Raw genomic sequence first — 14,560 nt, forward strand, 5'->3', positions numbered from 1 at the left:
TACTTGTCATGCTTTGAAACCCCTAGATTTCAGGGGCCTTGGGAGCATGTTGCACCAGCACTTTTCTTATAGGGACTGTTCCTTTATAGACCCAGTAGTTGTATTTTACAGAACACAAATTAACTGAAGCCTTTTCTTTTATTACATCTAAAGAGCTCTACATAAACAGGTAACATTCAATAGGGAAACAACTTTTCTCCAATGCATGTAATAAATATTTTCACTTGGTACTTTTATACAAACTGACATTGGTCTACTATACATTTTTAAAAGCCATTTTACTGGTTTGGCATGCGGTATGGAAATTCTAAGAGAGAAAGTTTTAAGGCAATGAATCACAGATTTAAGTTCATGGAATTTATGGTAACTTTTATCTATTTATATACATTTCCCCTTTGTTAATAAAACAACAGCAGCACACTCAGGGACCACCAGATATTCTCCCTCCCTCTTTGAAATCTATGCTTTGTGTTTAATTAAAAACAAAACCAAAACAAACAATGCAATGTGTATCCATAAAGCAAAGTTCTTACCAAAATAAATTCAAATGTGCTTAAGAGTCCTGAAGATCCTGAAAGTTTTATGTACTTAAAATTCAAATTGCTTTAAAAACTAGGTTATTTCTACATGTATCCATTTACAATTGGGATATATTTTCATTCAGTTTCATACACTTGTCCTCAAAGAAAAATTGGCCGAAACACTTCCCACACTTTTCAAAACTTAGGTAATTCTTTAAGTCAGTAATGTAGATGTATAATACCTAAATTAGCAATGGAAAAACTTTGGTCAACCAAGTATGATGCATGGTTAAGTTTTATATTAAAAAAATGTGTTCAGTAATACTTACGTAGTAAATTAAAAGCCACCCCTACCCTGCTAGTTGAACAGCTACTTTTCTGATGATGTGTGCTTACAGATAGATGGGGCACACACAGTACTATACAGAGCACATGTGAACATGCTAGTAAGAAAGACTAAGGATGGGGGTTCCTGAAAGATACTGAGAACAGTATTTGTCCACAGCCTATCAAGGTTGGCAGGGCTGTGGGATGAGGGTGGGCTGAGGAAAAACAACAAAAAGAGATGGAGTGACCATGCGCTTTTTCTTGTAAATGTATGAGACAAAACAGTGCATGACTAATAATTACTAAAGATCGTGAAAGTCCGTGACTAAACTTAACCACGTGCAATGTTTTAGGAAGTCAACAAATGAAGAACTAAACTCTTTTTGACGTGGAACGAACTAACATGACCAAAGCCGTGGCCATATATTTCTCACTGTTACCCACTCTCCCCTTAGGTTGATACAATGCAGGACATGGAAGGAAAGCGACCGTTCCTCCACAACTGGGCTGAATAATGCAGACGGCTGGTTTTTCAACTGGATCGTTCTAAGTTTGTAATTCAGCATCAGACACAAAAACTGTTGATCAGAATCCTAAAACCACTAACAAGTTAAAAAAAATCCAAGAACAAGGAAAACTATTCATTTCATCTCAGATAGTTGAAATAACAAAAATGTTTCCTATTGCAATGCTAACAGAAATAGCCACAATTTTATTGATTCCTACTCTAATCCCAACTTAGACACAAATTAAGACTTTATCTGAAATGAGCCTAAATTAATATAGCACTAGAAAAAAAAATCAAATGTGTACTCACCACACCCGATAAATTTAACAACGTAACCATTTCTGGTTTGAACTGACAACAAATGCCTTGTTTTATTGCGAATTGTTTTGTGACTCTAACACAGCCGTTTCTGTGTGGAACACACATGCGCAGGGGAAGACGATGTTACTCACACACACTTGTTTATAAATACATATATACACACACACACATATACATATCAACACCAACTTTTTCAAAATTCAAGTTGACAGTTTAGTAGCAGAGACGCTATAAAAACATATCATTTTTAGATGCCACAATGTCATGTGAACCATTCACTTTATCATACAACTGAAGATACAGCAATCTTGATTTCTACCTGCATTAATATAGGTCCTTCGTTACTGATGCAAGGTTTGAAAACAAGTTTACGATACACAAAGGAGGTCCTTCAACTCTGAGAACATGAAGTTGTAACATAAAAAGCCAGTCTGGGAACTGGATGGTGCGCCCCTTCGTCTCTGCCGATAAACCCGTGCCCTCCATCAGCCACCATCTATCTTCTCTGTAAGAGCACTGCATCCTCTCTGATGACTCTCAGTATGAGAAGCACTTTTTCCTTCCTTTGACCCTTAATCATCTCCTGAAGAAAATTTTAACATATTTACATATTCTGCTATTGAGAGTAGGTAAGACCAAGTAGATACGACTGACTGATTCTTGAATTAAAAAAATAATGGCTTCCTATGTCATACTTGTCATTAAAAGCTGTGTAAAAACAAACAAAGCTAAGAAAAGAAGTATATTTAGAACCAGAGAAACAAAGTAACTAAGGTTATTGTTGAGTTTCAACTGTTTATCAACCAGATTTGCTACAGATCACATAGGCTGCACTGTACTGTCAACTTTAGGGTAACTGACTTCTTTCTTTTTTGAGGTGGTACAACGTCCTCTGCCAGTTGCCCACAGGGCTTCCAGGGCTCTTTCACATCCCACTTTGGTATAAAGATTCTCAAAGAAAACTTGTTACCCTGTGATCAAAATGCAGGTACTCACAGACTTGGCTTACATACAAAATACTGGCAATTCAGATTCAGAATCCACACAAGCGTATCATCGTTCACAGGCCTGCCCTCAGACTGCCTATCCAGGCAGCTTTTGCTTCAACACTTCTAGGAAACACACTCTTAGGGGGTACACAGCAGATCACAGAGAAACTGTGATGGCGAACACGCACTGGGAGAGCTGAGAGAGATGCTTATGTTAAAGTTCAAGACCTCTGAAGCATTTTGAAAAAAGCAGGCAACTGATATTAACTAAATGTCAACAGGAAGAGAAGGAACAGTGATGACAGAACAGTACACTCAGGCACACACTGAAAACACACACACCCACGAGCTATGTCCTGCAAACAAAGGGAGTGCAGTGGGACAGGTGAGATTCATAACTTAAGGCTGGTAAAATCCACGCATACATAAACAGATTCCAAGTCTGTTGCTTTGAAACAATGGAAATCAAAACTATCCCAACCCCCTCCCCACAACAAAGCCCATGATTTAAACTTCATACATGCAGTTCTGTTTCTGTTATTGCAAGTAAGATAATGCCATTGAAGTAAAATAAAACCCAAACCAGAGGACAAATGGTGAAAAGTCTTCAGAATCCAGAAAAAAAATGAACCGAAGGAGGTTTGTGGGTGCTTGCTTTTTCTTTTCTTTCCTTCCTTTTTTTTTTTTTTTTAAAACAAGTGTTTTATCAGACAGGCAGTCTTAGATTTATATACAAAAGTAAAACTGAAAATATAGTTTTGTTCTCTGTACATTTCTTTTAATTTTTTTCCCTAAAAAAAGGAAAAAAAAAACCACGCTTATGTACTTTTCTAAACAAGATAAGGTAAAACAGAGCACAGAGTTCTCTTCTGCCAAGTTATTTAATCTGGGACAGGGTGGGAGCAGCAGGACGAGGGCGTCAGTCCAACGAGATAATGTCTGGTATGATGCCAAAGATGGACGCCGTGTCCGCACTGCTCCTGCTGGCCATGCCGTGGCCATGACTCTCCCTCAGACTGTTGGAAGACACAAGGCTGCTGTTGCTGCCACTACTGCTTCCGTTGGTGGCTGGCAAAGAAGTGCTTCCTCCAGCACTTAGCTGATCGAGAAACATCTGCGAGGAGGTATACGGGAAAAAGCGGGAGGAGTGCAGGAGGTCCTGGTCATCTGAGACTGCTGCTGCTGCTGCGGCAAGCAGGGAGGTGTTGTAATGCTAGGAGGGACCAGAGACAAAACACTCTCGTTACAATCAGATGCACCTCTGTACTCTTCTCAGCAGAGCAAGTCCCAAGTTAACATATCCTGAGTGTCTGGCTCCTCAAGTAACAACACACTCTGGTCACTGATACTGAGAGCGCTTTGGCATGGTGTCTGAAACTGGAATAACATTTTTGATTGTGTTGTGTGTGTGTTTTAGTTTGGACTGTACACAGTTCTTAACACTCTATTTCTGAGATGTTCAGAAGCAGCTGCCCCTCTCAAGATACATCCCGCATTCCCACTGGCAAGTTCATCCTGAGAACTGCATCATGAAGAAGCTCAGCTGCTATCGTGATCAGGCGCGGCTCTGTGCAGCCTGTTACTGCTTTCAGCACTGCAGGCACTGGGCACAGTGCTTGTGCACATGAGCATGTCTGAGTTGGAAAAGGCAGGGAGAACTTGCTGTAAAAGATAAGCAATGTCACACTTCTGCAGGGCACTCCCATAGTGGGGTGTGTGGAGCTGCAAGTCTCTGGGTCAGGGACTGCTGCTGAGTGGCTGTGAAGGCTGAGGACTGGCTTTACCAACTCTCTATGCTTAGGTTATTCTACAGTTATTTTAAAAAAAATCCCAAAGCTCGCCTTTTAATTAATTAGTTACGTAACAATTTTACTTTGTTTTTAAGCTTTTTCATTTTTTAAAGATTTTATAAGATGTACTAATTATACACAATCATAGGTTTCATTAGAACACTTTCACATGTAGATAATGTCTTTTGATTATAATTACCCTCTACTGCTTTCCCCTATTTCTCTCTCCCTCTAGCTGATCCTTGCCTCTTCTCAACTGTCTCCCTCCAGTGTGTGTCCCAGTGAGTTACTCAGTGTTGCTTACAGAGCATGAACAACTTACCAGTGGCTAACCACTGAAGAAAAAACATCTCCCCCACTAAAGAGTAACTGCCTACAGATCTTCAGAGGGGTTGGGGGCTTCCTAAACACTCCCCAATTATTTTACTCTTTATAATAATACTTAAACATGAACAGACCACATGGCTGTGCAAAAACTTTCTTTCATCATATCTATACCCTATGAGATCTAATTATGTGTTTTTCTAAAAAGTAAGATGTGTGTGTGTGTGTGTAAATATTCATTCATAGGTCTACACAGGCCAGGGGTCAGTGCCACTGTCTTCTATGCACAACTTGTTTCCTGGAAGGTTTTCAGGGCAGGGGCAATGCCTGCTTCTCCACTAGAGCTCATCCTAAGCAGGTGCCATTCTTCAGAAGCATGCTGTGGTGCTTTGCTTGGTCTGTCCCTTTCCATCGAAGATGTGCTGTGAAGAGTGCACCACAAACACTCCCTTTCTCTGACATTCATGTTCTAAAGTATCTCATCTGAAGGGGACTGCTGATGTCTGTGCAAGTTGCACTAGTTCCTTTATGAAACTTAGTGGGGGCTCCTTCTGTCTCTTGAGTTCCCCTTGCTCCTGCCTGCTTTTCAGTTCCAAGCTTCCATAGCAGCTTCCTTAGGAAGCTCTCTGGGGCTCCTCAGTGTCACCCACACCATCTTGGAGTTAGTGGCCACCACAAGTAGAACATTGCTTTGCAACCTCTTCATCAAAAGCAAATCCTCTGCAGTCAGGAGTAACCGCTCAAGCTGAACCTACACAAGGCTACTGCACAGCACTGCTGCTATCATCCGTTCACACTCACAGGCTTGTCTCCTCGGTGTTCCTGTTGCAGCAGTAGCCCGGACAAAGGTCCTACTCAGGAAGCAGGCCTCCAAGGCCACTAAATCTCCTTCATCAGCCAGCAAGGCAGCTCAGCAGATAAAGGTGCTTGCTATATAGCCTGAATACTTGAGTTCAACAGTTGAAACCCACATAGAGGTGGAGAGAACTGACTCCATACAGCTGTCCTTTGACTTCCAAACATACATTGCGTCACATATACAACCATGGATACAACAGTAATAAAAAATTAAAAATCTATATACAGAGAGGGGCCACAGAGGAGCAGCTGGAGGAGGGAAAGGGATGGGTCAAAATAATGTAAATACAGTATATTCGTGTATGAAATCCTCAAAAAAATTAAAAAAAAATCTCCTTGATCTATTTCTATTGGTTGGGTCAGAGACATGGTGTTGGAACAAGACCACCACTGTGATACTGGGATGAAGGAGGATGTACATGAACACCATAACCAATGAACAACATCTTGCAAAGTTTGCTAATCTCCAATTATTGTTCCAGCTTGCTGGCATGAAACTCAGGAAGGCATCTGGACAGTGGCTGGATCACTGCTTTGGCGGAGAGTGTCACAGTACCGAGCAGGATGTGCTTCTGCATCCTGGCCTTAATCCATGTCCTTAGCCATTTCTCTATTCCTGTAGTAGGCCTTTCTCAATCTGTGTTTGTCTCACTGTTTTCGATGAGACTTCTGTCACTTTGGTCTTGCTCTGCAAGTCTGTAGCTCTGGTGCAATGGGACAGTCTGACTGGTGAGTAACGGTCACTGACTTTCTCCTTCCACACTCCTTGATCACTTTTAATCTTGCTTCCAGGTCACTAGATGTGGCCTTTTTAGCAAATGATTTTGTACGTTTAGGGTCTGAGATGAATAAAGCAACATGAGCTGAGACAAACATGGGAGCAGAGGAAGCAATCAGAGCTGCAGTAAATACAGTTTGAGGAAGCACAGCATGCTGTATAACTGAAAATCAGATCATTCACTATCACTGTCTAGTACTTACGGACTGCACACAACTGTATGCTTTAAACATACCATAGGCAATGCAGTAGCACCACAGACTAATATAACAGCTATGATGTCCCAGGCAACAAGATACTCTGACACGTGTGGCCAAGACTGAAATCTACTAATCACATGGTTCATAGGCCTGTGTCTTTATACAGCAATATTGAGAAATCAACAGACAGACACTGTTTTTACCCCCTCCTGGGGGTGGAGAGCAGTGATAAAGGATGGCTTTTATTTAAATTCTTACACTCAGAGCAACACTGGCCATAGGTACTCTCCTTGCCATGGAAATTTATTCTTTCTCTGGCTATGTATTATAGTTTGATATTTTAATATAGAATTAAAGAAATGGATTGTTTTCACATTAACATACCTGATTGTCTCCTGATAAGAAAGGAAAGAAATCTAATCCTGTGGGAAGAATTAAAAAATAAACAAAACTTAGCTTGTATGCAAAAAACAACAAAAAGTAAAACTTTTCTAAACATCCCAGGACTTAAATATTACATTCTATACACTCTGAATTCATATTTAAACACAAGAAATGCTGGACATGTGGTGCACACCTTTCATCTCAGCATTTACAGGAGGCAGAGGCTAGCCTGGTCTACATAAGCAACTTCCAGTCTTGTGATGTCACAAGAAGTTAAGCTGGGTGTTATACGGCATTTTCAACTCTAAGCTGTGAAGGATAAAGCCCAAGCCTGGCAACAAAGACCTTGCTTTTACTGACTCCTCACAAGTAAACATTTAATTATTTAAATAGAATTTCATGTAGTTCAGGACGGTCACCGCACTCCATGACCATCCTGGGTGGGTGGGTGGTGGTATTGGTTTTTCAACAAAGAGTTTCTTTGGGTTAACAGAACCCTAGCTGTCCTGGAGCTCGCTTTGTAGACCGTACTCACCTCAAACTCACAGAGATTTGCCTGCCTCTGCCTTCCCAGTGCTGGGAATAAAGGCGTGCGCCACCATGCCTGGCTTGACTTTGAACTTCTTAATTGTGTCTTCACCTCTTAGTGCTGAGATGACAGGCATATACCACTATGTTCAGTTTATCTGGTGCTGCAAGTCAAACCCATCGCTTTATGCATACTTGCCAAGAATTCTATACACTGAGCTATGTCCCTAGTCCTTAGATTTCAATTTAACTTATTCTACATGAATGCCTCTTGGGGTATTTCATTACTTTTGGCTTGATTTTACAAGTGAAACTTTAAGAGGCCACCCAAGTTGTAGCAAAGCTTTTTATTCTCCTTCTCAAATGTGTTCACTTCCCATCATCTAGACCAGACTAAACCCCAAATGTGACTGTATGGCTAGGCATGATGGCACATGCCTTTAATTCCAGCTTTTAGGAAGCAGAGGCAGGAGGAACTTCTATACAAAGAGACCTGTCTTTAAAAACAAGTGTCCGGTGGCATCACAGAAAGCTCAGCCCTGACTCCTGGCTCACTGTTCTACACTACCCAGCACTACATAACAAGAATAAGAAAAGCAAGGGCCTCATGATGATGTTTAACCTTGAGGAACACAAGCAATGAAATATTTTGGTAACCACTCCTACCCACACCAGAAGAGACTACAATATAAGGACTTACAAAATGTGTCTCAGTAGTGATGGATGTGTGCAAATAGCTAAAAAAAAAGCTGTTTAGAAAACCACTGGGAGTGACCAGCCTCCAGGAAGTTAAATGACTAGTCCATAAGTAACTAAGTTATAAAGATACACCCAGACTTGAAATTCTGTTTGAGATACAAATGAATATACTGGCACTTCAAACTACTTCTCTTAAAAAGAGTAAGGCTGGACATGGTAGTTCACATCTGCAGGTGGATATCTATGAGTCTGAAGTCAATCAGGACTACACAGAATGGCTGTCTCAAAAGAGTAAGAAAAAAAAAAAGGCAAGATTCAAAAGAACCAAAGTAAAAAATTTCAAATGTCTCAATTCATTACTATTAAAGGGCTGGCAAGATGTCTCAGTGAGTAAAGGTGCTTGTCACCAAAGCTAATGACCCGAGTTTGATTCTTAAAATTCACATAGTAGATGGAGGGAATGAATTCCTGCAGGCTATCTTCTGATCACATGTGTGCCATAGCATGGTATGATGCAAGCTTAAAATCCTAGCTCTTGGGAGGCAGAGGTAGGAGGATGACAGCAAGTTTGAGGACAGTTTGGTGTGCTATATGGTGAGTGCCAGGCCAAAACCAGAGTTACACAGGAAGATCAAGTCTCATAATACAACTCAGCTACACACACTGAGCATTAGGTGAAGCCATAATCAAAGAATAAAAGCCAGCATTCATTCACCCCCACCAAACTGAAGGCCACATGCAAGAACTGTTCCAGCAGTCCAAGGGACTGAAAAGCTCACAACACCTTAAAACCCCCTGCCTCAGGATTCCCACAGCAGTGAGCGCAGGCTGCTGAGGAAGATGCCACCAAGATCCAGGTCATTGTTCCTGGGCTCCAAAGCCCCGTTCTCTCATCTCCACATCTCCCCTATATCTCTCATCCCCAGACTGCAGCCACACAGAGTGAAGGCATTCCTCAGCTTGTATGACAGCAGCAAAGAACCAGGGACTCACCTTGTAAGTCGTAAGGCATGGGTGTCATGTGGAAAGGGTGCCTGTAGTCCTGGATGAGGGAAGTGTTGATGTAGCTTGTATCTACAGCAGGAAGGCTGGGGGTACGGGACACAGGCGATGCTTGATGAGGAAGACTTAAAATTCTGTGGAAAAGAAATGTTTAGAGAATTTAATAGTCACTAACAGTTTAACAAATGAAACTATCCCGCAATGAGTCCTACTTTTTATAATTAAAACATGAAAAGACAGTATAACAAAACCAAACAAACAAAATGCAAAACAAATGGTAAGGAATAACTTGGCATGCAGTAGGATTTGCAAAGGCTGTAAGGTGAATCAGATAAATGCAATGGAATCATTATACATAGTTCCTACAGTTCTTAGAGAGGCATGCTCCTTTCTAAGAATGCAGGAACAATGCATAGCTGAGTCTCCATAACAGGACATGAGTGAGAGGTACCCACAACAAAGGAAACTGTGGCCCTTTCAAAGTAGGTTCTGAAGGGTAGATAGTGAGAAATCTAGGGGTACTGGGATTGCCCTCTGTATGCTGTGAATACCATTGGTTAATAAAGAAACTGTCTTGGCCTGTGATAGGGCAAAGGAATAGAGCTAGGCGGAGGTGGGGGGGCGACTAAACTGAATGCCTGGAAAAGGAAGGCAGAGTCAGAGAAAAGCCATAGAGCCGCTGTCAGAGACAGAAGTGCTGAAACTTTGCTGGTAGGCCATGACCTTGTGATGATGCACAGATTAATGGAGATGGGTTAAATTAAGATGTTAAGAGTTAACAAAAAGCCAGAGCAAATGGGCCAAGCAGTGATTTAAATAATATGGTGCCTGTGTGATTATTTCGGGTCTGAGTTGCCAACAGCCCGGAACCAACAAGTGGCCTCCTTACAACAGTGCTGGAAAGTTTTACATTAACTTGACGTGCTAAAGTCATCTGAGAGGAGAAAACCTCAATTAAGAAAATAAATGACTTCAGGTTGGGGTGTGGTGGCACATGCCTTTAATCCCAAACCTTGGGGAGGCAGAGGCAGGCAGAGCTCTGTGAGTTTGAGGCCAGCCTGGTCTACAAAGTAAGTTCCAGGACAGTCAGTATCTCTACACAGAGAAAACCTTGTCTTGAAAATCCATAAAAAGCAAACAAACAGAACCAAAACAAAACAAGTCTTCATAAGCCTGAGCTGCAGGTAATCCTGTATCCTGTAGGGCATTTTCTTAATTAGTGATTTATAAGAAAGCAAGCTAAACAAACCCCAAGAAGCAAGCCAGTAAGCAGCATCCCTCCATGGGCTCTGCATCAGCTTCTGCTTCCAGGTTCCTTTGATGAAACAGTGATATGGAAGTATGGACAGTGATGTGGAAGTGTAAGTCAAACAAATCCTTTCCTTCCCAACTTGCTTTTGTCATGGTGTTTCATCACAGCAACAGAGACCTTGGCTAAGACACCCTGGTAAGGAAAACACAAACTGAGACAACTAGGGGAATGCAGCAGCTTGATCACTGAGGAGAAAGCAGACTTATGAGCCTGCTGAGAGTGAACTCAGCAGTAACTTTGGTTCACTCAACGTCTAGCTGGTCTATCAGTACAGTTCAAATAATAGGGCCTTTGAAGACAGTCAAGGCAGCGAAACAAGGCAAAGTGTCCCAGAGTGAAAAGGAGGAAGAAAGGTTTTAAAGAGAGAGTGCTACAACTGGAAAGGAAACAAAAGAACTCCAGAAAAGCAGTTTCATAAGCTAGAGGTCAAATCTTTCTTCTTATTTCTCTTAAGAATAAGGAGGAAAGCCCAGTGGTAGCACACGCCTTTAATCCCAGCACTCAGGAGGAAGAGGCAGGTGCATTTCTGTGAGTTTGAGACTAGCCTGGTCTACAGAGCTAGTTCCAGGTTGGTCAATGCTACACAGAAAAACCCTGTCTTGGCAGCGGGAGGGGAGAGAAAAAAGGAAAAAGGAATGAAGAACCGACTGAAAAGAAAGTAGTTAAGACAGTCCTAGGAAGGTTTATGCATTATTACACATGATCCCAATCGTATAAGGCTAACAGGCACAGAGGAATATAAAGTAACAAGAAATGGAGGAATAAAGACTTCTTTCACTTTGCATGTGCATGAGTATGATGTATGCTAGTTTAAGTGCATAGGTGCTACAACACACACACGGAGGGCAGAGTACAACCTGACATTTTGGTCCTTGCCTGTCTCTCACTGCTCAGTGATATGCATGACCAGCTAGCTTATGAGCTCCCAGGGCTTCTCCTGTCTGTCTCCCTTCTTGATCCAATAGGGATGGAATCAGACATGCAGACTACTGCATTTGGCTTACATTGGATCTAGGGATCTGAACTCGGGTCATCATGCTTATACAGCAAGTATTTTATCCAATGAATCCCATCCCCAGCCCTGGTTTTTGTCTCTAATACTCTACATGAAGTACTTCACAAGACACCAAGGTTAGATTTCCTGGAATAGAATCCTAATTATGAGTATGTACTACACTTTTCTGAGTGGGATAGTAAGCGTAAGATACTTTCAGGTGCTGCACAGAAGTGTTCCATGCAATGGAAATGTAAACCTCTTACACCCAAAGAGAATGCCATGTTCCTTAGCTGTGTCCTTTGCCTATCTATGCTCAGGAGATTGTAACAGGAAGAAGCCGTCGACTGCTAGTCTTTACAAACTCCCCAATCTAGCGAATGGTATGGAACTTCTGGAGGAATCAAACACGTGGCAAGATGCTGCAGTCCTTATCTCTTGACTATGGGATGGCCACCTGTCTTTTAATTCTGTGACTGCTCTTAAGTGTATTTCCATATTACAAAGCACAGCAGTGAACAATCTGCAGGGTTTAGTGTTCCAGCAGCTAGCGGCTGGTTGCTGCCGTGAACACTCACAGTGCTGCTAACCATTTTTTTTTCCAAATTTAATTATGTATAGAGTTCTGCCTACATGCATGCCTATATGCCAGAAGAGGGCACCATATCTCATGACAGATGGTTGTGAGCCATCATGGGGTTGCTGGAAATTGAGCTCATAGATCTCTGGAAGAGCAGGCAGTGTTCTCAACTGCAGAGCCATCTCTCCAGTCCCGCTAATCATTCTTTTAAAGATGCTAGAGACATAAAGGTTTTATCTACACAGCCATAGAGAAAAGTCTGCATCTGTAGAGCTGTATCTAGGCTTCAATTCATCATGGGCAAAAGTCAGGGAAGTAGTTAGTGCACGTAATGTAATTTTCCAAACATAATAATAAACAGAGCTATTTTGGGAGGAACAGTAAATATCCAAAGAAATATTAGATTTTTTAAGACTCTAAAGTTTTTTTGATAAAAAAATATTTTCAGATAGTAAAACTATTGCAGAGTTCACATATGACTATTCTGAAGAGTAGAAAAGAGCCACACAATTAACCCGAGAGTATTATATACTTGTTTTAGAAAGTATCTTTTAATTTTGCAATTATGACACAAAAGAACGACAATACAATTTTCTCCTCTGTGTGTGTGTGGGTGGTTCTATGATTTCCTACAGATATCCAGATCCAACGTTATCTCTTTTTTTTATTCCTCATGTACCATAGGATTTATGTATCACCTAAGCATATCTTCTGGGTCTCTAGGTTCCTTAGAACACTTACTACATTGAAATTGCTATGGCAACATTTTTTTTTTTTTTTGAGATAGGCTGTCATCTAGTTCAGGTTGGCCCCAAACTAGTGGCAGTCCTACTGCCCTAGCCTTATTAGTGATGGAGTCAGAAAAACATGCTACAAGCTCCAGTTCCTGAGAAACAAAGGCAACATGTCTTCAAAACAGGCGTACTATGAAGGAAAGTCCAAGTCATCTCAGATCTTTCCTGGCAGTTCACACACGTCTACAGCCAGCTCTAGTGATCAGGCACACTCAGCTCTCTACTGTAAGAGCTCTACCTGAGTTAACTTTATAGCAAGCAGGTTCCAGTTTTTAGCCAGTGTTCTAAACCCTATAAGCAGGCCCAAATGAAATCTAATAATTTTGTGGCTTCTGACTGGGCAGCAACTGTGAAAGGCATTCAATCATCTCCTCAGATTCTGAGGGAGGCCAATCTTGCCCTCCTTCCCAAGAGCTGAGACAGTCGTGCACTGTTCTGTCCATACCCCGGAAAGGGTGAGGAAGTCTGAGTTGTGTGAGGACACCATGAAGGTCAAGCACGATGGCAGAGCAGTCTGAGTTCCCAGGAAGAAATATATTGTGTAAATAGAGATCGTGCTTTTGTTTTCCAGCCACCCAAACTTGAATAATTGGTGCGGGAGAATTGTCTGTATTCTGTCAAACATGTATTTTAATAAAACGCTGATTGGCCAGGCAGGAAGTATAGGCGGGAAAGCCAGACAGGAAGTAGAGGCGGGGCAATGAGAATAAGAAAAGGCTAGGGAGGAGAAAGCTCCCTCTGCCACTCTTGCGCAGACCACCAGAGAAGCAACATGTAACCTGCCCAGCTGAAAAAGGTACCAAGCCATATGGCTAACATAGATAAGGATAATGGGGTAACAAAAGTCATAAGAACTAATAAGTAGCCTGACCTAATGGGCCAATCAGCTTTATAGCTTATAGAGTTCTCTGTGTGATTTGATTTTCTCTTGGACTTGCCGGCTGTGGGGTACCGGGCGGGAACAGATACCCCAACAAGCTGGCCCGTCATACTACAAATAATCACACAAAAGCTACATTAATTACAACACTATTTGACCACAGTTCAGTTCAGGTGTATTCCTAGCTAGCTCTTACATCTTAAATTAACACATTTCTATTATTTTATATTTTATCACGAGGTTTGTAGTTTGTTACTTCACATCTTGCTTCTTGGGCGGCTAAATAGTCTGGTTGGTGACAGACTCTCTGTCTTTCCTCTTCCCAGAATTCTCTTAGTCTGGTTGTCCCACCCATACTTCCTGCCTGGCTACTGGCCAATCAGTGTTTCATTAAACCAATATGAGTGATAAATCTTTACAGTGCACAAAAGCATTATCCCACAGCAGTATTGTCTACACTGAACAAATCCAATGGGAGAAAGACTAGTGGCTCAGCTGTCTGTCATGTGGTACTCACTCTAGCAAGATGGCACCAGGCTAAAACTGGATAAAGACTGCAAAAATACCCCGGAAGGAAGGCCACATACAAAAGAGGAGGAGAGGACACATAAAAAGATCATTTTTTGGGGGTGGGGGAAGATGGGGGTTTCATTCTATATAGCAGACTGGTCTGGAACTCAGAGATCTATCTGCCTCTGCTCTCCCAAGTAATGGTACTAAAGGTGTATACCACCACACCCGGTCCAAGAGTAATTCTACTTACAATATTAA

At 41.7% G+C, this 14,560-nt stretch overlaps 1 protein-coding gene across 3 annotated transcripts in view; it reads right to left on the reverse strand.

The window, feature by feature from the left end:
* Positions 1-119: 119 nt before the first annotated feature.
* The window catches only part of Pias1 (protein inhibitor of activated STAT 1), a 125,270-nt gene continuing 110,829 nt past the window's right edge, over positions 120-14,560 (reverse strand). For all 3 annotated transcript variants that reach the window (XM_085689206.2, XM_048423944.3, XM_085689207.2), the window contains exons 12-14: positions 9,221-9,363; positions 7,001-7,038; positions 120-3,879 (exon numbers count right to left, since the gene is read on the reverse strand). In XM_085689206.2, the coding sequence (XP_085545332.1) occupies positions 3,586-3,879; positions 7,001-7,038; positions 9,221-9,363 (475 nt within the window). In that variant the 3' untranslated portion in view covers positions 120-3,585. The remainder of the gene's footprint in view (positions 3,880-7,000; positions 7,039-9,220; positions 9,364-14,560) is intronic.

The sequence above is a fragment of the Myodes glareolus genome, chromosome 4, assembly GCF_982192425.1.
Source record: "Myodes glareolus chromosome 4, mMyoGla1.1, whole genome shotgun sequence".
NCBI lineage: Eukaryota > Metazoa > Chordata > Mammalia > Rodentia > Cricetidae > Myodes > Myodes glareolus.